Below are 22,470 nucleotides of genomic sequence, written 5' to 3' on the forward strand. Positions count from 1 at the left end.
CTGGGTGGATGGGTCTGCTTCCCACCTGGGAAGGACCCCAGCAACTCTCCCTTGTGCTTATGGCTCAGACAAACCCATCCTGCATTCCCAAATGTGAACTAGACGCGGGGAGAACTCATTTATTGGAAGCACTGGGGCAGGGAGGAGGGAGGAGAGACAGATGTGCCGATGGATGGCTGGGTCTGGGGATGGGCCTGGCAGCCAAAGTTGGGGGAGGGGTCCCACACCGCAAACTTCCGAGTAATAGCACAGGTATCAGAGGAAGGACCCACCCGCTTGGATGAGGCTGTTCCCCCCGGGGCGAGGAGTGCACGTGTCCCACCCTCCCCCCACACCCGCTCCCCGGGACCGGGACCGCCTGGCCCCCTCAGCGCAGGGGCAGGGAGCGCAGTACTGAGGGGGAGGCGGCACGGTAGCAGCGGTACCCCTCCAGGGCAGCTGGGAGCAGCAGCAGGCCGCTCAGGGGGTCTCTCCGGCAGCGCCCCATGGCCTCCTTATAGCTCACCCGCTCCTTGGAGATGGGGTCTGTCAAATCCTTCTCGTAGCCGGACTCATCCTGCAGAAGCTGGGCCAGCTCCTCGCTGATCATTCCAGAGAGCACCGCCTGCGGGACCGGGATGCGGCCGGTCCTCTTGGGGTCGATGAGCCCCCCAGTCAGGTGCTGCACCTGCAGGTGTGGGAGCACGCTCTCCCGGGGCATCCAGCCCTTCTGGACGGCCTCGCCCACCGACAGCCTCTTCTTGGTGACGGGATCCTCGATGCCCGTGAAGGCCTTCTGGGCGTTGAGCAGCCTCTGCGTGGACGTGTTCTCGATCAGCCCCCTCTCCATAGCCTTGTGCACGGAGTAGCGCTCCCGGCTGAGGAGGTCTATGATGCCCCCCGTGGCCGCCTGGGCCTCCAGCAGCTTCTGCCCGGTGATGGGGTCCAGCACGTTCTTGGCCACTGCCGTCTTGATGGTGCATTTGTTGTCTGTGGTTGTGTCGTAGATGCCGGCGATGGGGAAGCTGTCATCGCCGAGTCCGAGAGAGACGCTGGCAGAGAAGAAACCGGTGCCCTGGGGCGCTGGGGAGGCCAGGGGGGACTTGGAGATGATGGAGCCGATGGAGAGTGAGGAGCAGGGCTTGGTCTCCCCCGCCACGAGCAGCGCGAACTCGGAGACGGGGAGGCGGCCGTCCTTGTAGAGATGGTACTCTTCCTTGGAGATGCGCCGACAGCGCAGGGCGGCCTCGATGGAGTACTGCTTCCCGCTCTTGCGGTCCAGGAGCACGGACTCCTCCCCACAGGGGCCCGAGGTGGTGACCTCCTCCCAGTCACACTCGAGCTCCTGTAGCTGAAGGTACTGGCCTCGGTCGATGATGCCCCTCTTGTAGGCCTCGTATGGGGACAGGTCCTTCCCCGTCTCGGGTTCCAAGATGGAGATCTTGGTGGAAAGGTTGGTCTCTCGCGTCTGGGTCTCCTGGTTGAGCTCCTCCCTGCTCACCTTGGCCTGGAGGTCCCGGAGGGTCCTCTCCTTCTCGTGGATCTGGTCCTTCTCGCGGAGGATGGCCGCCTCGAGCTGCGAGAGCTCCCGGCCCCGCCGGGCGGCCTTCTGCCGCTCGCTCTCCGTCCTCTGGCTGAGCAGCTGCGCCTCCTCCTGCAGACGCAGCACCGTCTGCTGCTTCTGCTTCTCCAGCTCCCGCAGCTCCTGCTGCAGCTGCCTTCGCTCCCGGGCCGCCTGGTCCCGGCCCTTGTGCAGCTCGGCCTCCTCCCCGGCCCGCGTCTTCCTCAGCGCCTCGGCCTTGTCGATGCGCTCCCGCAGGTGCCGCACCTCCTCCTCCCGGCTCTGCCGGGCCGAACGCTCCCTGTTGAGCGCCTCCCACGCCCGGGACCGCTCACCCTCCAGCACCCGGTCCTTCTCCACGCGGATCACCTCCTTGTAGATGGTCTTCTCTTGCGCTTTGGTTGTCTGGAGGACGTCGATCTGGACCCTGAGGTTCTTGCACTCCCGATGCAGCCCCGTCACCCGGGCTTTCTCCTGGTCCAGGTCCTGCCGCAGGGCTTCTGTGGACTTCTCCAGGTCCGGGTCCTTCTCCAGCTTGACCACCTCCTCCATGATGATCTTCTCTTGCGGCACGGGAGGCCGCTCCTCGAGCTCCCGGATCTTCAGGCTCAGCCGCCGCAGCTCCCTCTCCGCGGCCAGCTTCTTGCCCCGGTCCTCCTGGAAGCCGAGCAGGCCCTCCCTCTCCTGCACGCCAGCCTGCAGCTGCCGGACTTCCCGCTCCAGCTGCCGCCGCCGGCCCGCCTCCTCGTCCAGGCTCCGGCTCAGCCGGCTGTGGTCCTCGCGGAGCTTCGGGTCCTTCCGGGTGACCACCACCTCCTGCACCACCACCTTCTCCTCGGGCCGCCTCCTCTCCAGCAGCAGGTACTTACTCTGCAGCTCGGAGACCGCATCCTCGGCCGCCCGCCTCTTCTGCGCGGCTTCTCGCACCTCCTGGCGCAGCCGCTCGGCCTCCTTCTCCAGGACGGGGTCCTTCTCGTGGCGCACCACCTCCCTGTTCACCGTCTTGGTCTCCACCTTGGAGCGCTCCCGCTTCCACTCGTCGCGCTCCCCCCGCAGGCGGATGAGCTGCTCCTGGGCCCGCCCGCTGCCGTTGACCAGCTCGTTGAGCCGCGCCTTCAGGCGGTCGATTTCCCGCAGCACCTCGGGGCTCCTCTCGTGCTTCACCACCTCCTGCGTCACCTCCTTGTACTCCACCGCCGGCTTCTGGGCGCGCAGGGCCGCCAGGTCGGGCAGCAGCGCCGCCACCTCCTGCTCCACGCGGCTCCTCTCGCCCGCGGTCTCCTGCAGCTGGGCCCCGAGCCTCGCCATCTCCTGCTGCGTCTCCGGAGCCACCTGGAAGGTCTCGTGGACGCGCTCCCGGAGCTCCACTTCGGGCCTCTGCTCCTCCGCCGCGCCGCGCCTTCCCCGCAGCAACTCCAGCTCCCGCGCCAGGGTCGCGTTCTCGCTGCGGGTCTCCTCGAGGAGGCTCCTCAGCCTCGCCGCCTCTTCCAGAAGGCCCGGGTCCCGCTCCACCTTCTTCACCTCCTTCACGATCACCTTGGGCTCCACGGCGCCGGTTGCCCGCTCCAGCGCTTCGAGACGCGCCCGCAGCTTGGCCACGGCCTCCTCGGCGCCCTTCCTCCGCACGGTGTCCTCTTCCAGCTGCAGCCTCAGCGCCTGGGCCGCCTTGAGCATCGCCAGGTCCTTCTCCACCTTGACCACCTCTCTCACCACAACCTTCTCCTTCACGTTCGGCTCCTTCTCCTCCAGGGCCAGCAGCTCCTTCTTGAGCTTCTCCAGCCGGACCGAGACGGTGGCGTTCTGTCCCCGCAGGTGCTGGATCTCGCGGCCGAGCTGGGCCGCCTGGCTGTCCAGGTCAGGGTCCCTCTCGATCTGGGTGACCTCCTTGGTCAGCAGGTGGGGCCGCACGGCCCTCCTCTTGCTCTCCAGCTGGACCACCTGCTGGGCCACTGCCTCCAGGTCTGCCTGCAGGCTGGCCCGCTTCTTGCCCTCATCCTCTACCTGGGACTTCACCCTGGACAGGTCGCTCTCCAGCTGGGGGTCCCGGTAGAACTCCACCACTTCCTTCTCTTCCAGCCTCTCCAAGGGCCGCTGGGTCCTCAGCTGCAGCAGCCGCTTCCTCTGTTCCTCCAGCTCGTGCTGCACCTGAGCTACCCGCTTCCTCTCCTCCTCCAGCTGGGACTTCAGGGCCTCGGGATCCTTCCCTGCTCGGGCTGGGCCCTCGGACCCCTGCCGTGCATCATGGGTCACCTGGATATCCTCACTGAGCTCCTTCTGCAGAGGGAGAGGAGGAGGGAAAGAGTCCTGGAGGGGAGGTGGGCGCGGGGGGGGGGGAGGGATGAGCCCCATTTCTATCACCCCCACTGCACGCTGAGATCAGAGACCCCCTCCCTGCTTCCTGAGGCTTCTGGTAGGTTCCGGGAGCAGGAGTCGCAGACCTTGGACGCGGGATTTTGAGAGGACCCCTCAGCCCCACGACGCAAGGCAGTGTTCGGGAGGAATTTGCACCAGAACGTGCAAACAGGACAGGGTCTCCTTTCCAAACCTCTGCCCCTCCCCTTCCAGCCAGGCTCCCGGGTATGGGCCCACGCTCCTCTGGGAGTGTCGGTGTAGGAGAAAGGTGGCAAGTTCCTCAGCCAGACACCAAGAGCCATGGAAGGCTTCTGTCTCCCAGGGATGGAGACTTAGGTGGCCTCTTGCCCCTTGCGGCTGGTCCTGAGCTAAAGACTTCGTGGGGATTTTCCCCTGTCCCCACTGGCAGACTGCCCAGTGGCTAAGCTGTGACTGCACTGAATGACATCTCCAGGGCCTGACTCTGAGACGGTTACCAGCCTGGAAGAGCCGCTGGGGAGAGAACCGGGGAAGGTAGAGAGCTGTACCCCTCAGGCCGCCGAGCCTGCCATGTCCGTGACCAGCCCAGGCTGCCTCGCACAGGGACGGAGTGGGCGCTGTCCCCGTACCTTCTCGAGCATCCTTCTGGCAAACTCCAGCTGGCGCAGCTGCTGCTGGCATGCAGCTGCCACCTCCGTGTAGGCCTTTGTCAAGTTCTTCTCCTAGAGACGGGGAGCAGGGAGGGAATGGGAGGACAGGGTCAGCTCCAGAGCTGGCAGGGCTGGTGCCGAGGGACACTGAGCCTCGCCGGGTCCCATCTCACCTGGTCCTGGATGCTCTCCTGCAGGGGAGCTACTCGGGGTCTCTTGGGGGCTGACGCTGCCTGAGTGGTCTCCAGGGAGCAGCGGTAGGTATCTGCCTGCAACGCGTAGTCCTGAACAGGGAGGGAAGGACAATAGGCCGATGGTCAGTGGGGGAGACAGGGGATGGGAGAGCAGAGGACTGGCAGAGGGAGGGGAGATAAGTGAAGGGCTTACCTGGAGGGCTGCCTGCAGGTCCTGGGAGAGGCGGGACGCCATGGCCCTGTCCTGCTCTCGGCCCTGGATCTCCTGCTGTAGCCTCTGCCAGGGAGAAAGCGGGAGTCGAGGGAGGTCGGCAAACACCATTCAGCCAGGCCCTCCTCCGGGGCCTCAGGCAGCCAGCACGCTCCAGGGGCCGCAGGGGCAGGAGTTCACCTGGGAAACTGCCCTTTCGGGGAATTCTTCCTTCCTCTTTTTGGGAGAATCCCTTCCTTCTGCCCAGTGCCCCTCAGAGTCACGTTCTAGCCCAGGGGCCTTCACCCTGTGACCCACCTAGAGAGCTTGTTGAAACAGAGATTGAAGGCCCCCCTCCAGAGGTCATGACTGAGCAGAGCTGGGTTGGGGCCTGAGAATTTGCACGCCTAACTGTCTCCATGATGCTGGTGTTACAGGTCCAGGGACCTGAGGACCACTGCTCCATCTGAATCGTTCCTAACCTTGGCCGCCCCTTTTCTTCACTTGGGGAACTTTTTAAAAAGTGCTGATGTGGGGCACCCGGGTGGCTCGGCCAGTTAATTGACTCTTGATTCGGCTCAGGTCATGCATGATCTCACGGTTCATGAGATCGAGCCCTGAGTCTGGCTCATGTGCTGTCTGCTTGAGATTCACTCTCTCCGTTCTTACTTCCATGCACACACGCATGCTCTCTCTCTCCCTCAAAATAAATAAACTCCAAACAACAAAAAAAAAGTACCGACGTTCTGGTCCCAGCGATTCCAATTTAATCAGTCTGGAGTGGGGTTCTGGGACAGGGATGTTTTAAAAGCCCCCTGGGTGATTCTAATCTCCAGCCAGGTCTAAGAATCTCTGTCCCAAGCCACCTGTCCGACCTTATACCCCTTTGCTTTCTCCCTAGACACTGTCATTCCTCCTGCGGCCCCAGGCCCTTGTCTTCCAGACCACTTGCCCTGACCCCCCCGTGTCCTGCCAGGGGCTCCCACGGGGCTCTGGCTCTCCACCAGAGCACTCACCAGCAAGGTGGTCTGCAAGGCACTGGCCTCCCCCACCAGACTGGCTGTGCCCGTCGCCTCTGGTTCATTGCCAGTGCGTAGCAGGGGACTGGCAAGTAGGAGGAAGAGGATGAGGTAGGAGCTGGAACCCCCAGGAGCGTAAAGCTCGCTGCCCACCTCATACCAGATGGCGCTGGCCTTGCCGTTTCTGTGGGCCAGGTGGGGCGAGTGTTTAGGGTGGGGGTGACCCCAGCAGGGGCCTGAGCTCTGAGGTCTCTTAGCATGCTGGCCACTAGGGGGCCACACACGCACGGGCGGCTCTCCCTGTGGGGAGGGCCCCCAGAGAGGCTGGAGGTGGCCTGCGGTCCCAGCTCCTCACCTTCTGCGCCTGCAACTTGTAGGCCACCTGGCTGGGCCCGTCGCTGGGCCGCAGCTGGTTGTGGGGCAGGTGCTCCAGCCAGAAGCTCAGGTTGTCCCTGCAGTTCTTGAACTGCTGGTAGGTGAGGCTGGCGTCCTGCAACATCTTCTCCCTACAGGAGGGGGAGGAGGAGGCCCGGAGCAGAGGTGACAGCTACCCTCTGGGGACAGGTGAGGGGTGCACAGAGGAGACTGGTGGGTGCCTTCCTCCCTGGGACGGGTCAGAAGGCCCTATTCTGGGCCTATGCTGGAGCTGGGCATTCAGGGAAGGCCCAGACAGTCTCTGCCAGGGAGGTAGGCAGGCTCGCCCTGGGAGACGGGTGCTGTTATTATCCCATTTTTATTAGCAATAATCGCGCCTCGGATAAACCTTACGGGCTACGATACTGCCACTGCGCAAAGCTGGTTATTATCCCCTTTTAGAGTTGAGGAAACCCAGCCTCAGAGAGGTGAAGTCACCAGTCCAAGGTCACACAGCTCGGTGGCAGCAGCCACTGCTGTGCACTGAGGGGGGAGGGGGGGGCGTGCCTCGAGCCCTAACAGCCCAGCCACTCACCGCAGGTCCAGCTGGTCCCCCACAGCGTGGTAGCGGTCGGTGAGGGCCCTCGCCTGGCGCTGCTGGTGAGGCAGATCTTGGCAGAACTCGCAGAAGCTGTTCTGCAGGGTGCTGCACGCATGCTCGGTGGCCTTCAGCTCGCGGTGCAGCCCCAGCACGCAGGCCTGCTGTTCCCGCAGCTCCCTCCGCAGGCGCTGGGGAGGAGGGGACACGGCGCCGTGCACCCTCGTGGCTCCATGAGTCACCACGCCCACACCCCCCCCACCGCCCCGCAAATGCTCGGCAAGGCCACCCGGCCCCTCACCTGCAGCTCGCTGACCCTCTCCTGCAGCGCGCCTGGGCTGGCAGGGAGAGGGGCCTCCTGTGCCACAGAAGATTCCAAGCCTCGGATGACCCTCTCCGTGTCCTGGATCTGCCGCTCCAGACCCAGGGCAGCTCTGGCTCTGTGTCAAGGGGGCCCCGTGTCAGGAGCTCCCAGGGCCACACGCACCCCCAACGGCACCACCCAGGGGTCCCCCTTCCCAGTCCCCGGAGCACTCACTTCTCCCCGTAGAGGTTGCAGAGAACCTGAACGTCACTGTACTTGTTCTTGAGGTTGTTGAGGACCACAGGCAGGTGCAGGGCCACGGGGCCCACGGGCTGGCCGGACAGAAATGCTTCACACTCCTGCTGGGCTGCCTCCTTCTCTGCTCCCAGGCTCTGCAGCCGCTGGGCTGTGCCCTGGGGCGGGGCGGGGCGGGGCGGGGCGGGGCGGGACAGGGTCAGAGGTCTCCTTCCAGAAGGGCCCACCCAACCCTGCCCACAAGGCCTCAGAGCATGGTGGGTATGAGCCTGGGCTGAGGCCAGAGATCAGGGATCAGTCCTGGCCCCCAGCATCCCCCTGGGGATGACCTTGGGCCTGTCAACCTCCCCGAGCCCCAGTGTCTTCATCTGCAGAAAGACTGATGGGAGGAGGCAGCACGACCCTGTGGGTGTCACTGTGCCATTCACAAAACGGTTCCCTGCCCGGTCGCCCAGGTCAGGCGGCAAAGCCCTCGCTCTGTCCACATGGGTTATTTTGTTCCTCCTCAGCCACTCACTGTCTACCTTCAGGCCTAAGTGCGCTTCCTAGGGCCCCCAGCACCCCTAACGTGGGAGACGTGGTGGCTTCAGGACTTGAGGACCCAGTTGGGGGCTGCCATGTCCCCATGCAGTCATAACTGGTGACTCAGGTGCAAAGGCCCAGCCCCCTGTCAGCCGCAGAGCCTCAGGTGGCGGGGGGATCTGTGTTGAGGCTGCATTCTGCCCCCTGCCCGCTCTGCCGTCCCCCCACGATGTCCCCTCTGAGTCAAGACCCAGTCTTCAACACCTCCCGCGCATCCTGTCCCAGCCCGGGAGCCCTCCTGTCCCCACCGGCCCTCTGAGCATCTCACACCCCCGGTACAAGGTGGAGCGGAGACCAGCTGTTTGCATGGGGACATGGGCCAACAAGATTCAAACATTTAGAAACCAAACCCCAGCACTGTATTGAACGGAAACTGGTCGGCAAGGACATAACTCAAACCGCCACCCCCTTCCTCCCTGCCCTGTGGGGAGGGGCTGCTTTCACTGTTAGCGCTCAGAGGACTGTCCTTTTGTGATGGAGTTTACACACTGCAACCTCTCCTGGGGAGGCTCCCCCACCTGCCTCCAGGAGGAAGCCCAGGCTTCCTTGCTGCTCTCGGGACCCTCGCTGGAACACCTCCCAAGTGCAGGGTCCAGGGCCTTTACCCTGGGCCCTGCCCTTCTAGAACCTTCCTTGGGCCTGACGTCATCCTTGGGACAACCAGATGCATGGGTATCACTGTGTCTGTTTTCAGTGGCGAGGAAATCAGGGCCCAGAGAGGTTAAGTGATTTGCCAAGATCACAAAGCTGGTCAGCGGAGGAGCCAGAGTGGGAGTCAGCTTGTCTTGAACCCTGGACTGTCCGCTCCCTGCCTCTGCCTCGGGTCCCTGCGGCTGCGCGCACACTCGCCTCACCTTTAGTTCGTGCGCCCCCAGGGGAGGGGTTGTTCTTATCCCTGCTGTCCTCGCTCATCCACCCACCTCGTGGCTTTGGATGCGGCCCTCCAGGTCCTCCAGTGGTGCCGTGCGGCTCAGTGGGGCCCGGGCCCAGGCCAGCACCTGCCTCTCTATTTGCCCTAGGTCTCCATCCAGTCGGGTCATCTGTGTCAGGAGTTTCTGGGCCTGTGGGTCTTCTGGGGCTGAGCCAGCGGGAGCTGGGGGCATAGAGTTCCTGTAAGGGTCCAGGGCCTACCTCCCCTCTGCCCATCTGCCTGAGGAGCTCTTCCCTGGTGCCCCCATAGCATCCTGTGTGGGGAAGGGAGGGAGGCGGGTGGGTAGGGCCTAACTGGGGGAGGGACCATGCTCCCTCGGGGCTTGCCAACCCAAGAGATGGAACCCCCCAGCAGAAGTCCCTAATCCAGGGTCCCCCCTGCCCATCACAACCCCCCCGACAGCGACCAAAGTAGGAATCTACTCCTTCTCTCCCAACAATCCCCAAGTCTCTGGCCAGCCCTCAGTACCCTGCTGGCCAGTCTGTAAGGGCTGCGTAGTGCTGGCCGTCAGGTGGCTCTGGACTGTGGCCAATTTCTGCTTCAGGGCCTGCAGCTCCGAGGCCAGCCTAGAACAAGGGGGAGATCAGAGAGGGACGTCTCTCCTCTCTCTCTGAACGCCCCCCCGCCCCCAACTCCGCCCCAGGAGTCACTGCTCCAGGTGAAGGGCAAACACCACAGGACCTGGTCTGGGCCCACAGCCTGCCTCCTGCCCCCGAGTATCCCCAGGCGGACCCACTTGGAGGCCCTGGCCACGGCTTCAGGGTCCGGAGCCGGGATGCAGAAGCAGGCGGCTGGGACACGTTTGGTCTCCCCACCTGGGCCTTGCACGACCCAGGTGTGCTGGTCGGTGTTGTCCATCAACACATACCGCTCACCCCGCAGCAGCTGCACCTGGGGGACAGGGCAGGTGGGGCTCGTGTCGGCTCAGGGGCAGGGGGATCTGAGGCCAAGATGGAGTCAGGCTGGGTACACGGGCTGGGGTAGGGGCAGGGACAGGCCAGAGGCAGAGCAGGGCTTGGAGGACAGAGGGCTGGGGCAGGGTGGGGATGGGTGGGAGCGGAGGCAATGGTGGGACTGGAGGAGGCAGGGCTGCGGCTGGGCGGGCAGAGCCTGTACTTCTTCTGAGTCCCAGTCGCAGATGCTGTCCACGTGCAGAGGCTGCTGGGGGGGATTCCTGCGCTGCTGCAGAGGGGCCACCTGATGGCTCTGCCGCTGCAGGTCCCCAATGGTCTTCTCAGCGACAGCCAGCTGCTTCTTGTCTGCCTGTGGGGTCCCAGGCTGCACTTGAGGCCTGCCCCGTACTGCCCACCCCCACCATGAGAGCCAAGGGGCCTTCATGAAGACAGGGTCTCTAAGTCAGGAAAGTAAAAGAAGGCCCTCCAAGGGGCCCAGGATCCTGGGGTCTGCTGGTTGGGGCGGGGCGGGGTAGGGGGCTGCTCAGCATCACCCAGGCCTCTAGAGTAGGGGCTGGGGTGGGCGCGCACAGATCCCTCCCAGGCGGTCTCTGTCGCATTGCAGGTGAGGAAACTGAGGCCCAGAGGTGGAAAGGGCTTGCTGGTAACAGACCAGCCCCTTCCTACTAGAGCAGACCCCCTTCTCCTCCCCACCCAGGGTGGGCTCAGGACGGGAATAAGTCCCCGGAGAAGGGTGAGACCTAGACGCAAGGGCCAGCCCCATCCCCTGGAGCGGGGTGCAGGTGGTCTGGTGGGGCTCGCTCACCTCCAGCTGTTGTAGCAGCTCTGTGGGGGCGCCAGGGGGCCCCCCAGGGGCAGGGCTGTACTGGGTGTCCAGGCTGGAGTTCAGCTTTGCCAGGGTTTGGCTGACGGAGTCGGCCTCTTCCTGGAACTGAGGTCGTGGGTAGTCAGGGGGAGAGCTCTGCCCACCAACCCCGCACTGGCCCCTGCACCGTCGGCCTTTCTACCCAGGCCATGCGGCTTTTTTAACCGGAGTGTTCTGCAAATGGGCGTTTCTGGCTCACTGGGCTTGTTTCAGGGTTATGAAACACCGTGGCTTCTGTGCTTCCTGCCCAGATGGAGTGGGGCTCTCCTGCTTACTCCAGTACCTGCTGTCGTCCTGGCTGGAACCTGGGGTGGGTGCCCCCAAGTGGAAGCTAGGAGTGTGCTTTACAAAGAAACTCCTGGGGGCACCTGGGTGCCTCTGTCGGTTAAGCATCCGACTCTTGACTTGGGCTCAGGTCATGATCTCACGGTTCGTGGGATCGAGCCCCGCTTCGGGCTCTGCAGTCACATCACGGAGCCTGCTTGGGATTCTCTCTTTCTCTCTCTCTCTCTCTGCCCCTCTCCCACTCATGCAGGCTCACTCTCTTTCTCAAAATAAATAAACTTAAAAAAAAAAAAAAAAAAGAAACATCCTGCAGTTGGGTGATGTTGTGGAATTCTTGTCCGTGTGATAATGGTATGGCAGTTATGTACGAAAATATTTTTAAGAAGGAAGGAAAACCCCTTTGGCTTATGTCCCTCTCAAGGTATATGAAACATCACTTGTGATTTATGCAGAAGAGTAAGATTTTAACTAATTTATTTAGTTTGCCTTTGAGAACCAACCCCTTCCCCACCCCCCGGCCCCCGGGAGCCACCTCACCCTGTTGTGAATGTTTGCGTGACCTCGTTTTCCCTCTGGGACCCGGTCACGATGACACAGCTCTGCCGTTTTTATGAGGTGCCTTGTCTCCCTCCGTGTGAGCGCGTCCTGTGGCGTTCTCCAGGCACCTCTGCGCCCAGGGCCCCGGTGGCCGCCCGCCCCTGTCTCCTCGGGCCCCCACCCAGCCCCGCGCACCGGCTCACCTGGCGATACGTCTCCACATGCTGCAGCTGGCTCTCCTGGCAGATGCACAGGTTCAGAAAGTTCTGCCACGCCATCTTCAGGGCCTCCTGGTGGGTCTGGGGACAGCAACACCCAGCCCTCGGACGGCGCCCGCCCCGCCCCGCCCCGTGCACCCATCCGCTGCCCGCTCGGCCGGCCCCGCCCTGGGCCGTGTCTCCCTCTCCCCAGCCTCCCTGGGGAGCCCCCGGATTGAGGGAGCGGGCGGCCCTGAGACCGCGGGCAGCCTCTGTCCCTCGCACCTGGATGGGCCCCACAGCCGGGTGCCCCAGCTCCACCATGCGCTCCCCGTCGTCCTCTAGCTGGTTCACACTCTGCTCCTGGCTCAGCAGCTCGTGCTGCTTGAAGTGCTGGGGGAAGAGTGCGGAGCATCAGTGACGGGGGAGGACGGGACGGGATGTCCGTGTGCCCCCCTCCCCCGGCCCCCCCACTCTGCCGCCGACCTCGTACTCCCGCCGCACGCCCTCGGGGTCCGCCATGAGGTCGCTCCAGTCCTGCCGCAGGATGCCCTGCTGCTGCTGGGCCAGGGCGTTCAGCTGGCGCGTGCAGCCCTGCAGGTGCGTGTACAGGCTGCCCAGGCTCTGCCCGCGCCACGAGGCCGCCTTCTGTGCTCCGCGGGACGTGGCGGGGGAAGGGGGGTAGCAAGGGGCGCCGTCAGGCTGTGCCTGGAAACGCTGGCCCCCGGAAGGGTGCAGGGGGCCAGGCCCAGCCCTCTCCCTGTCCACCCAGCCCTTCCGCTCACCAGGAGGTCCCGGTATTGGCTCCGGATGGTAGCTGCGTCCTGCTTCACCAAGGGGGGAGACAGAGCAGGCTCAGCAAGAGGCAGCATCCAGGGGAGATTGTACCCCTTGTCCTGGGCCCACTGTGTCCCCCACCTCCATCCCTTGCCCCAGAGGGCCCGCCAGGCCACCTAGGCTAGGATGGGAGAAAAGGGAGGGGAGGGGAGGGGAGGGGAGGGGAGGGGAAGGGCCAGGCAGGGATGTACATCCCCCACCTGCCCGATGAGGTTCCGCAGCTGCTGCCCGTAGGCCTCGATCTCCTTCTGCAGGATGTTGTGCTCGGCAATCTGCTCTTCCAGCTGGGCCATCCCGGGCCCGTACCGGCCCTCGCGCACCTGCTTCTGCAGAAGGAGCTGGGGGTTCAGCTCAGCCGCAGGGCGCCAGCCCTCCCACGCCCTCCCCGCGTCCCCGTGCGGAGGAGCGGAGTCGGTCGTTGGGGCAGAGGGTGGACAGGCCCGCAGAGCAGCCCAGGTGAACGGCAGGCAGCTCACCCCGGGGGACATGCTGCCCTCTGGTGGCCCTGACTGAGCGTCATCACGACTGCAGTCCCCGATGCCTACTGGTCCCCAGAATGCAGAGCGCGGCCGCTAAAATGTCTTCCTGCCCCTCCCTGCCTCCTTACCTGCCCTGGCCTCGGTACCTCCCGCCTACACACCTGTCGCTACGCTCTGGGACCCTGCGACACCTGTGACACCCGTGCCCTCCCCACTGTCCCTTCATTGTCATCAGGCACCGTTGTGTTGTGATATCAAGGCACGGTTCCCCACCCAATGCTCAGGGTGACACGCCCATGACCTGGCTCTGCCTGCCTCCCCAGAAAACCCCGCTTCCCACCCCACCCTAGGCTGGAGCCTCCGTTTCTTCTTTCTGGAATGTCCTCTCACCATTTCACCCCAACCTAACTGAACCCTCCCACCTCTTCACACACCCCTTCCTGCAGGAAGCCTTCCCTGGCTGCGCACGGTCCCCTGGGAGCTCTCCCTTCCCAGACCCTCCCAGGTGCAAGCACTCAGCAGCCCCCCTCCCCGCCAATGACACAGAGCTCTGTGATTTCCGGTTGGGTCAGCTGTGATTTTGAGCTCCCTGAGGTGTCTCCGACATTGGGGATGACCCTGACCTGTTTCTGCTCCAGCACCCGTGCCCAGTCGACTCTGGGCCCCACGGCGGGGGGCAGCACCATCTTCTCGTACAGGGCGCGGTACTCGGCACACGCCTGGGTCACCCGCTCGTGCAGCTGCTTGATGCTACGAAGGAGGGGGGCCGGCAGGTCAGGGCTGGGCCTGGGGCTCCCCTGGAGCCCCGACGCTTCCGTTCTCCAGCCCCGGCCCCGGCCCCGGCTGCCACCCCACTCACTCCTTCTCGATCTCCTCGGCCTGCGGGTGCTTGAGCCGCCGGGCCTTGTCCACGTCCAGGAAGAGGTCCTTCAGCAGCACCTCGGCCTCCTTCAGGCTGCGGCCCACCTCCTGCCGGTGCTTCAGGGCCTGGTCCTGCTCGCCATGCACTCGGTCCTGCGGGTGTGGGACCACATCCTCGCTGCCCATCATCACCCCTGCCCCGAGCCCCGTTCTCGCATTCCCAGCTGCCGACCTCAGTGCCCACACCAGCAGAGGGCCAGGCCCAGGGCATCTGTGGGGCAGGTGCAAAGACTTGGGGGAGCCCCTTTGACCCTCCCAAGTTGGAAGTCCAACAGAGAAGCAGAGCGGAGCCCTCTCTCCCACTGTGTTTGGGGAACGACCAGACAAGGCCAAGGGTGGTCTGTCCCACCTTCACCAACTGCACTCCAGATGCTCCAGGGAGCCTCCCTTGCCCCCTCACCCCTGCGGCCTTACCTGCTGCAGTTTCTTCTGGGTCTCCAGGATGTCCCTCTCCACCTGGTCGGCATTGGCCTGCATGCGGGAGATGAGCAGGGCCAGCTCCTGGGTGGCAGCCCTGGGGTGGGGGTGGGGACAGAGAGCAGCCTGGTTGGAAAAGAGCCACCTGCATGGGGTCCACCTGTGTGGGGTCCCCCGTGTCCCTCGGCCCTGTTCTTCTCTGCAGCCAGGCTCCCTGCCCAGAAGGGCGGCATCCAAGACGTGGGGTCTCTGGTCTCTCTCTGCAGGAGGTTCTGGGAGATTCCCAGTCCTGAAGGTCGGAGAGCACTGTCCCCACATGAGGGATCAGAGAATGGGGGTCTCCAGTGTGTCTGGCACAAGGGAGCAGGCCAACATCACCGTCCTGGCAGTGAGTTCCTAACCCCACCCAGCTCCCTGCCTCTCACTTGGGAGTGAATCATGCCTCAGCCGCTAAGGCCCGAGACGGCATGGCTGGGCTTTGGGAGGGGCAGTGGGCTGGCTGGGGGTAGGGGAGCGGCGGCATGTCCCCCACCCCAACCTCCTCCCACCCCAGCCCTGTCTCCCCCTCACACCCTGGCCTTTGCCTATGCCCAGGCTAATAACCATCTGAAGGAGCCACACAGCACTGGGGCAGGGGGAGGCATAGAGATCGTGCAGACACTTCGACATCCCCAGATTAAGGGGATTTAAGCCTAGATTAGGACCTGACTTGCTCTAGGTCGCACAGCAAGGAGCAGAGTATAAGCCTGATCTGGCTCCCCAGAGTCCTTTGCACCGGGCACTTGCTGTGTGCCTGAGCTCACGCCCTGTGGCCTAGAGGGTCAAGCAAACCTAGTAACAGGTAGAGCCGTCCAAGCCTCATAAGCACAGCACCCTGTGAGGTCACGGCCCTGGGGAAGGGGAAGGCTTCAGGGAGCTGGCCTTGAATTAGGGATCAAAGGATGAACCCCCACCCCTGGCTGCCCCAACAGAGGGATGGTGCCAGAAAGAACTCTGGGCAGGGGCAGCTGGGTGGCTCATTTGGCTAAGCATCCAACTCTTTAAAAAAAAAAAAAATGTTAATGTTTATTTTTGAGAGAGAGAGAGTGAGTGGGGTAGGGGCAGAGAAAGAGGGAGACACAGAATCGGAAGCAGGCTCCAGGCTCCGAGCTGTCAGCACAGAGCCTGACGCGGGGCTCGAACCCACGAACCGTGAGATCATGACCCGAGCCAAAGTCGGATGCTTAACCGACTGGGCCACCCAGGCACCCCTAGTACCCAACTCTTGATTTTGGCTCAGGTCATGATCTCACGGTTCAGTTCCCGAGATTGAGCCCCGAGTTGGGCTCTGCACTGATCTCAAAAAGCCTGCTTGGGATTCTCTCTCTCTGCCTCTCCCCTGCTCACGAGTGCTCTCTCTCAAAATAAATAAACATTTTTTAAAAATGAAAGAACTGTGGACCAAACAGCCTGGGTATGATCACTTTCCAGAGCTATACTGCTGTGTGGCTTTGGGCAAGTTGCTTAAACTCTCTGTGCCCGAAGTGCCTCGTTTGTAAAGTGGGGCTTCAATACTATCTACATCACAGTGTTTCTGTGTTAGGAGGATGAATCCATCTGAAGCAGCCAGTGTGCAGCCTGTGTAGTCGGCATCCAGCTAGGTCTTATTCCACTAGAATATAGGCACCACAAAGTTAAGGACCTGTTGGTTCTGTGTAAGGTGGCATCCTCAGTGCCTAGAACAGTCCTGGCACACAGTAGGTGCTCAATAAACGTGTCAAAGGAATAGACTGCACAGGAGGGGAACAATGAGCCCTGTGTGGGGTGACTGCAGCCAGAGCCAACTGAGCTGTGTAGACAGATCCGCCAGCTGCCCCAGGCTAGGAAAGCGCTGCCCTGGAGCCTGGCTGGGGACAGGGGGCTGTGGGTCCTGCCTGAGCCCCGGGTCACCTGTCTTCAGGCCTGGCCTCCTGGGAGGGCTGCTCCCATCGGGAGGAGCGCACTCCACCCTGGGCAGGGCCCAGGAGCCCCAAAGGACAGGTCACTGCAGTGAGAGTCCTAACTGCCGTCTTTCCTGTCTGCCCAGAAGCCCAGCCTCAGTGTCATCACCCTGATCCCTATCAGGGTAATGAGCCTTTCATCTCCACTCCCATCTGCCACCTCCACCCTGCAGGGGGGGCTGACGGCCAGTGAGAGGGAAGAACGAGAAGGCAGCAGCCAAGTCTGTCTGCGGACCACGGGGCTGTCGAGAGGCAGGCCGGGCAGGGAGCTGGGGCAGCAGAGGGAGGCTCTGAGGATGTCCCGGGCCTTCTGGCCCTCCCCTTTCCCTGCGGCACCCTCTCCTCACACCCCAACGTTGTAACAAAACTCAAGGCCCCAGGTGAGAGCCTGGAGAGGAAAGCTACAGCTTGGACCCAGCAGCACAACAGCCCCGCCTCCCTGCGCCAGGCACCCAGCCTCCCTTCTCCGCCTCCGTCCCTCTGCCCACCCTGTACCCAGGTTCCAAGGGTCAGCCCAGCCCAAGCAGAGCCGTGAGGGCAGAGCCACGGACAGGGAGCCGGGCACTCCGGTCTCCCAGCACCCCCGGGGCCCTCCTCATCCATCGTGTCTCCTGCAGAGCACCCCCAGCCGTGGCCCTCAGGCCCCTTGGAGAACGTGGGAGCCCCAGGCCGTCCCTGGCCTCCTGCTAGGACTGGAGCTGTCTGGGCAAGGGAGAGAGTCCACCCCCGGGGCCCTTTGGCCTCGGGACACTAAATGCCAGCACCGGGCTGGTCCTGAGCTCCGGGCGGGCTGCCATTGGCAGGTGGAAATGGGAGCACCTGGGCCGGCACCACCCCGCTCCAGCCCGCTGCCCCGGGCCCCACTTACCGGCTGTGCTTGCTGGGGGAGCCCTTGGGAGAGCCCTTGGCCGGGGAGCCCTTAGGGGACCCCTTTCCCTGGGAGCCTTTGTTCAGACCCTTGAACATGGTTGTGAAGGCAGGTGCCGCTCAGGCTGGGCTCGGCCGGTGCAGGCGGGCGGCAGGCAGCGGGCGTGTGTCCTCGCTGGCTGCTCAGCTGGGCTCTGGCGAGGTGGGGTGGCCAGACACCGAGAAGGCAGTTTCTGGGAGGCCCCTCCCCGCAGGTGAGGCGGCGAGCGGGCGCCGGCCGGGGCTGCCACGCATGCACCCACACTGCCCACACTCAGCTGCTCCTGCACAACCAGTTTGGGAGGAAGAGGCACAGCCCAGAGGGCGGGGCGCCCGAGCCTGCCTGACTCCCAGAGAAGGTTTGGACTTGTTACACCCACACGCCCAGAGGGAAGCGGCAGAGATCGCATCCAGGCAGGCGGGGAAATAGCCGGGCCCAGGAGGGACAGGGTTGCGGACAGACAGAGGCTCGAGCATGCTCAAAGACAGGAGCCCGCAGCCTGCAGCTCGGGCTGGGGGTTGATAAACACCTCCAGGCAATACAGGGCACCTGGCTATCGGGCTATCGGGCACGCCCCCACCCACAGCTCTTACCCCACCGGCCGGGGGCGGCTGGCCTCTGCTCTGTGCTCTCCACCACCATGATGGGGCAGCCAGGGGGCATTCACCCCAGACAACTGGCGCAAGGTACATTTTTAAAAGCGGGCACCACCCAGTTGGCTCCCCAGAGGACACCCCACAGTCCCGCTGCCCGGTCTTCCTGGCTGGCTCAGTGTCATCCTGTCTGTCCGTGGCCCTGGGGCCAGATGCAGTAGGACGTCGCTGGGATCCTCCAAAGAGTCCGACACCAGCTCCAGAGGGGCTGGGGTGCCCCTCCCCCAAGAACCCCCAGCATTAGCCTGCAGGTGCTGTTGAGCCTAGGGTCCGGCTGAGCCCCTTGGGAAGCCACTAGACTTGGGTTTTCCTGACTACCTCTCCTCACCTGGTCCCCCAGAAGTGGTCCCCGGCGGCTTTTTCTCAAGACAGGTGGAGTGGCGGACAGCCGTACCAGTTTCGTGGCCTCTTCCTCACACTGAGTGCCAGGGAGGCCATCTCGGTAGCCGCCTTCTCCCACGGTGCCCCCTCTATTGCCAGCCACTCATTTCACTGGCCCGCCGAGAAGAACCCTTCCGCGGCTCTAGAGCCACTCCCTGGAACCATTACAGTTCCGGTGGAGGAAGGGCTGGGGCAGTAGCAAAAGGGAGGGAGGCAGTCGTGCTGGGTTTGGAGGCCTGGGACCTCCCGGCAGGCCCAGCTGAGGGCAGAAAACACCCAGAGAAGAAAGAAGGATCCCTCCGACTGGAGACGGCAGGGACAGAGCTGAGACCGGCCGTGTGCGCCGGGAGGACAGAAAAGGTTTGAGTCCCTTTGGGCAGCATCTCACGGACAAGCCACCGAACTTGGTCCTGGAGAGGGGACACAGCAGTCACCCATCCTGGAGGGGCAGGGGCTGAGGGGGGCAGCAGGGGTGGGGAGGGCACCAAGGAGCCTTGACAGAGCAAGTAGCAGTAGGGAAGCAGAGTGGTCTCCAAAGTCCTGCTCCCAGTTGAACGTGATGGTGAGCGGGAGCCAAGGATGGAAGGCCAGGCCCAGAGGGCACACGGCCCCCGCCGCCCCAGCCCTCCCTCCCTGTTATTGCAGGGTGACAATTTTCTTCTCACCACAACTAGCAATCAACCGTTCTCAGAAAAGGGCCATTGTTTAAATGACTGCAAGGTCCAGCAGCCAGCCCTGAACGCCAACTTCGCATATCCACCCGGAGAGCTCACTTCCTTATCTTCGAGATTGGACAAGTGGCGGCAGCCCCTGGGAGAGCCGAGACAGGAAGGCTGCCTTCCCGAGAGCTCCAAGTCTCTTCCTGGGCGGTGGTGGTCAATGGAGGGAGGGGGCAGGGAGAAAAGAGGTCTAGACTCCAGCCCTGGGAACAGCTGGGGCCAGGGGAGGGCCCCTTAACCGTGGACAGGGGAGAGGGAAGCAGACCCCGGCGGGAGAAGGCAGGAGGCGGAGATTTGGAACATTTGAGCTTTGTCTCCTGTCTGCAGAAGCTCTCCTGGAAATAAACGAGCGCCACAGGAGGCCTGCACACGCCCCAGCGATTAAGGCTAACTGATTCACTGCAAGAAAACCAAGAGGTGAATTCCTGGCGTGACTGTCTAATGCCGAGTCAAATCAGCACCCAGCTCCCCAGACAGGGGCTGACACGCAGGCAGGAACAGCCTGATCTCGGAGATGTTCCTAGTCAGATGGCAGTGATCCTGACCCCCAAGACTAAAAGCACAGGAGAAGGGGAAGGGACAAAGAAAGAAAATAGGTAGGGCTTTAAATATGTGAGCAAGCCAAGTGTCACTGAGAAGGCCGGGATGGGACAGAGCCTCCATGGAGACCTGTACCGCCCACACGGCAGCCACTTGATTTCAAAGACTCAGTATGAAAAGATGTAAAATATCTCATTTTTTTTTATATTGATTGAAGTCAAAATATTTTGGAAACACTGTGTTAAATGAAATGCATTTAAAAAAATAGTTTTATGGGTTGCTTTTCACTTCGCTTTTAATGTGCGTTTCCAGAAAACTTAAAATTACAGATGTGGCTTGCATTTGTGGCTCACAGTAAGTTGACCCTTGAACAATGTGGGGGGTGCAGGGTGCCAGCCCCCCGTTAAGTTGAAAATCTCTGCATGACTTTTGACTCCCCCCAAACTTAACTACTAACAACCTACTCGATTAGCCCATATTTTATATGTGATGTGTATTAGTCTCACAATGAAGAGAGCTGGAGAAGAAATATTAAGAAAGTCTTTAGGAAGAGAAAATCTGTTTATAGTACTGGACTGCATTTATTTTCTTTAAAAAAAAATTTTTTTTTAACGTTTATTTATTTTGAGACAGAGAGAGAGAGAGCATGAACGGGGGAGGGGCAGAGAGAGAGGGAGACACAGAATTGGAAGCAGGCTCCAGGCTCTGAGCCATCAGCCCAGAGCCCAACGTGGGGCTCGAACTCACGGACCGTGAGATCGTGACCTGAGCTGAAGTCGGAGGCTCAACCGACTGAGCCACCCAGGCGCCCCTGGACTGCATTTATTAAAAAAAAAAAAAAAAAAAAAAAAAAGCCCCAAATAAGTTGGCCTGCACAGTACACACCCATCTTTTTCAGGGGCCAACTGTACAATTCTACCAAACAGCTCTGACCTGGAAGCTGGGCAGGGTGTCCCAACTTTCAGGCTTCCCAGGCCTCGCCCCTGCCACATCTCCTTCTGAAGCAGGCAGGCCGAGCTCCACCTGGCTCCTTGTCCTGCCACCAGGGCCTCCCCTCGCCTGGAGCTTGCGTCCTCCTCCGTGGAGTGAGCAGCTGAGGTGGACTAGTCCAAGGTCTCCCCCCAGCACTGTGCCAGCTACGACTTCAAGCAGTAGCTGCTTGCATCCCCCAGCCTGGAGCACGCAGGCCGAGTGACGTGGGCCACTCGCAGCTCGTGGGGCCGGAGGCCACAGCAGGGCTGATCAGAACTGAAAGCCACTCAGGTCCCAGTCCCAAGGCCGCCATGCACGCACGCAGCTGGGCAACAGGGTGGCAGCTGGGACCATGTGCCAGGGCTTATGCGCCGCCCCCCCGCCCCTGCTCTCTGGGTTCCTGCAGAGAGGGGCATTCTTCTCCCTGCTGAAGCAGATGGTGGCAATTGCCGACTTTGCCCTGGGAGCCATCACCTGCCAAGCTCCCGTGTGGCCCTCGATCAGGCCAGACTTCCATCTCTGCAAATTGCCCTGTTTGAACAGAAGCTCTGCCACCAGGCCCGTGGAGCCGAGCTGACTGATAAGCTCTCCCGCCTCACGCTTCCTTGGCCCGCTGAGGAGCGAAGGTGCCTCCACCAGCTGGGCCTGGAGAGGCGAGGGCTGCCGGGGCAGGGCATTAGGGATGAGCCTCCCTCTGCCTGCAGGCGCCAGGGGAGGCAGAGCTGTGGGCCCCGGAACCCAACAAGCCTGGAGGTCAGCCTGGAGACAAGCAGAAGGTGACCATGGCTGCCTAAGAGCAGAACAGGAGGAAAAGGAGCTCTTCCTTTTGGGCCTTTTACAGGAAGAGTCTAGCAATTCAAACCAACCAACAAACGAACCCCACCTATCGCGAGATTAGGGCCCCCCATACTGGATGGCGAGACAGAGAATACAGGGTGACCTCAGGAGTCCTCAAGTCCCAAGTTGGCCTGAGAGGACAAGGTCAAGGCGGCCTTCTGGTGTCTGTTCCCCTCTAGGAGTGACTTCCCTTCCCTAGCCTTGGGCCACAGAGGCCGGCCCAGTCCAGGTGCTGGACCAGTGCTGGGACAGCCCCGCCTCTGGGCCGCAGTGAAGCCTGCTATTGCACAAGCAACCCCTATGTTCCAGAAAGTTCCAGAAGTCTGCAGCTGCCCACTGTCACCCAGGAACTGCTGGGCCTCCGGGTCTCCCAGGGTGCCCAAGGGCTCCGGGCTGCCACCTTGAAGACCTGCGGCCCACCTGTGAAGTTCAGGTCTGGTGGAGGCGGCGAACCTGCACGGAGCCCTGGGCACTGGCCTGAGGAAGGACAAGGTTTACAGAACAAAACCGAAAGAGCTAGCAACAGTCTTCACAGCTGAGGAGCAGCCCTTCCTAATTAGTCTTCCCTGCCAGGAAATTGGAAGCACACAGGACAGGCAGCTCTGTGGACTCGGCTGGTTGTCCTGGTGACACTGTTTAGACCCAGCAGGGCCCGGCTCTGGAGGGAGGGCGGCAGAGAAAGGCCGTGGGGTGCGCTGAGGGAAGCCCACCCGGCCAACTCCCCACACGGCGGCCCCGCTTCCTGGACCCAGGGTTCACACTGTCCCAGGAGAGAGCCGCTCCCTGTTGGGCTACAGTGAGAAGAGACTTCTATGAACGGGTCCTAGCTGGGCAGGAGCTCCTCCCGCCAGGCCCCAGGTCAGAGCCCCGAAGGGGCACAGGTGCCAACGGGCTACAGGCAGCACTGGAGGGAGAAGCACGTGTTCTAATGCCAGCTGCGTCCACAGAGGAGCGAAGGGAAGGAAATTCCTCTTTGTCAAGTGGCTGTTGGGTACTAAGCCCTGTGCCCGCTGTCCTTCTCCGTTAGAGACAGACGCCCCTCTTTTACAGGTGAGGACCTCCACACCCTCTCCACTCCACAC

At 62.4% G+C, this 22,470-nt stretch overlaps 1 protein-coding gene and 1 non-coding gene across 2 annotated transcripts; both read right to left on the reverse strand.

Moving 5' to 3' along the window:
* Positions 1-363: 363 nt before the first annotated feature.
* EVPL (envoplakin) lies at positions 364-17,432 on the reverse strand. The gene is made up of 22 exons (XM_042917384.1): positions 17,248-17,432; positions 14,398-14,497; positions 13,922-14,076; positions 13,686-13,812; positions 12,784-12,909; positions 12,532-12,570; positions 12,233-12,394; positions 12,032-12,139; positions 11,753-11,848; positions 10,668-10,793; positions 10,065-10,211; positions 9,685-9,839; positions 9,417-9,514; positions 8,938-9,110; positions 7,415-7,593; positions 7,178-7,316; positions 6,874-7,067; positions 6,280-6,430; positions 4,909-4,992; positions 4,695-4,805; positions 4,501-4,593; positions 364-3,814 (listed from the first exon to the last, which is right to left on the reverse strand). The coding sequence occupies exons 1-22, from the start codon at positions 17,343-17,345 to the stop codon at positions 368-370; spliced, it is 6,108 nt and encodes a 2,035-aa protein (XP_042773318.1). The 5' UTR covers positions 17,346-17,432; the 3' UTR covers positions 364-367.
* On the reverse strand, positions 6,577-6,721 carry LOC122207522. The gene has a single exon (XR_006196923.1). It is a non-coding gene; the product is annotated as a U4 spliceosomal RNA (small nuclear RNA).
* Positions 17,433-22,470: the final 5,038 nt, after the last annotated feature.

The sequence above is a fragment of the Panthera leo genome, chromosome E1 (genome assembly GCF_018350215.1).
Source record: "Panthera leo isolate Ple1 chromosome E1, P.leo_Ple1_pat1.1, whole genome shotgun sequence".
NCBI classification, from domain to species: Eukaryota; Metazoa; Chordata; class Mammalia; order Carnivora; family Felidae; genus Panthera; species Panthera leo.

What these genes read in the sequence shown, in the direction of transcription:
- EVPL (XM_042917384.1), bottom strand. Translation starts at nt 17,345, where the DNA reads ATGTTCAAGGGTCTGAACAAAGGCTCCCAGGGAAAGGGGTCCCCTAAG. An exon ending in CCCAGAAGAAACTGCAGCAG is followed by an intron (nt 14,077 to 14,397) that starts GTAAGGCCGCAG and finishes CCACACCCGCAG; the next exon opens with GACCGAGTGCATGGCGAGCA. An exon ending in CCAGAAGGATGCTCGAGAAG is followed by an intron (nt 3,815 to 4,500) that starts GTACGGGGACAG and finishes CTCCCTCTGCAG; the next exon opens with AAGGAGCTCAGTGAGGATAT.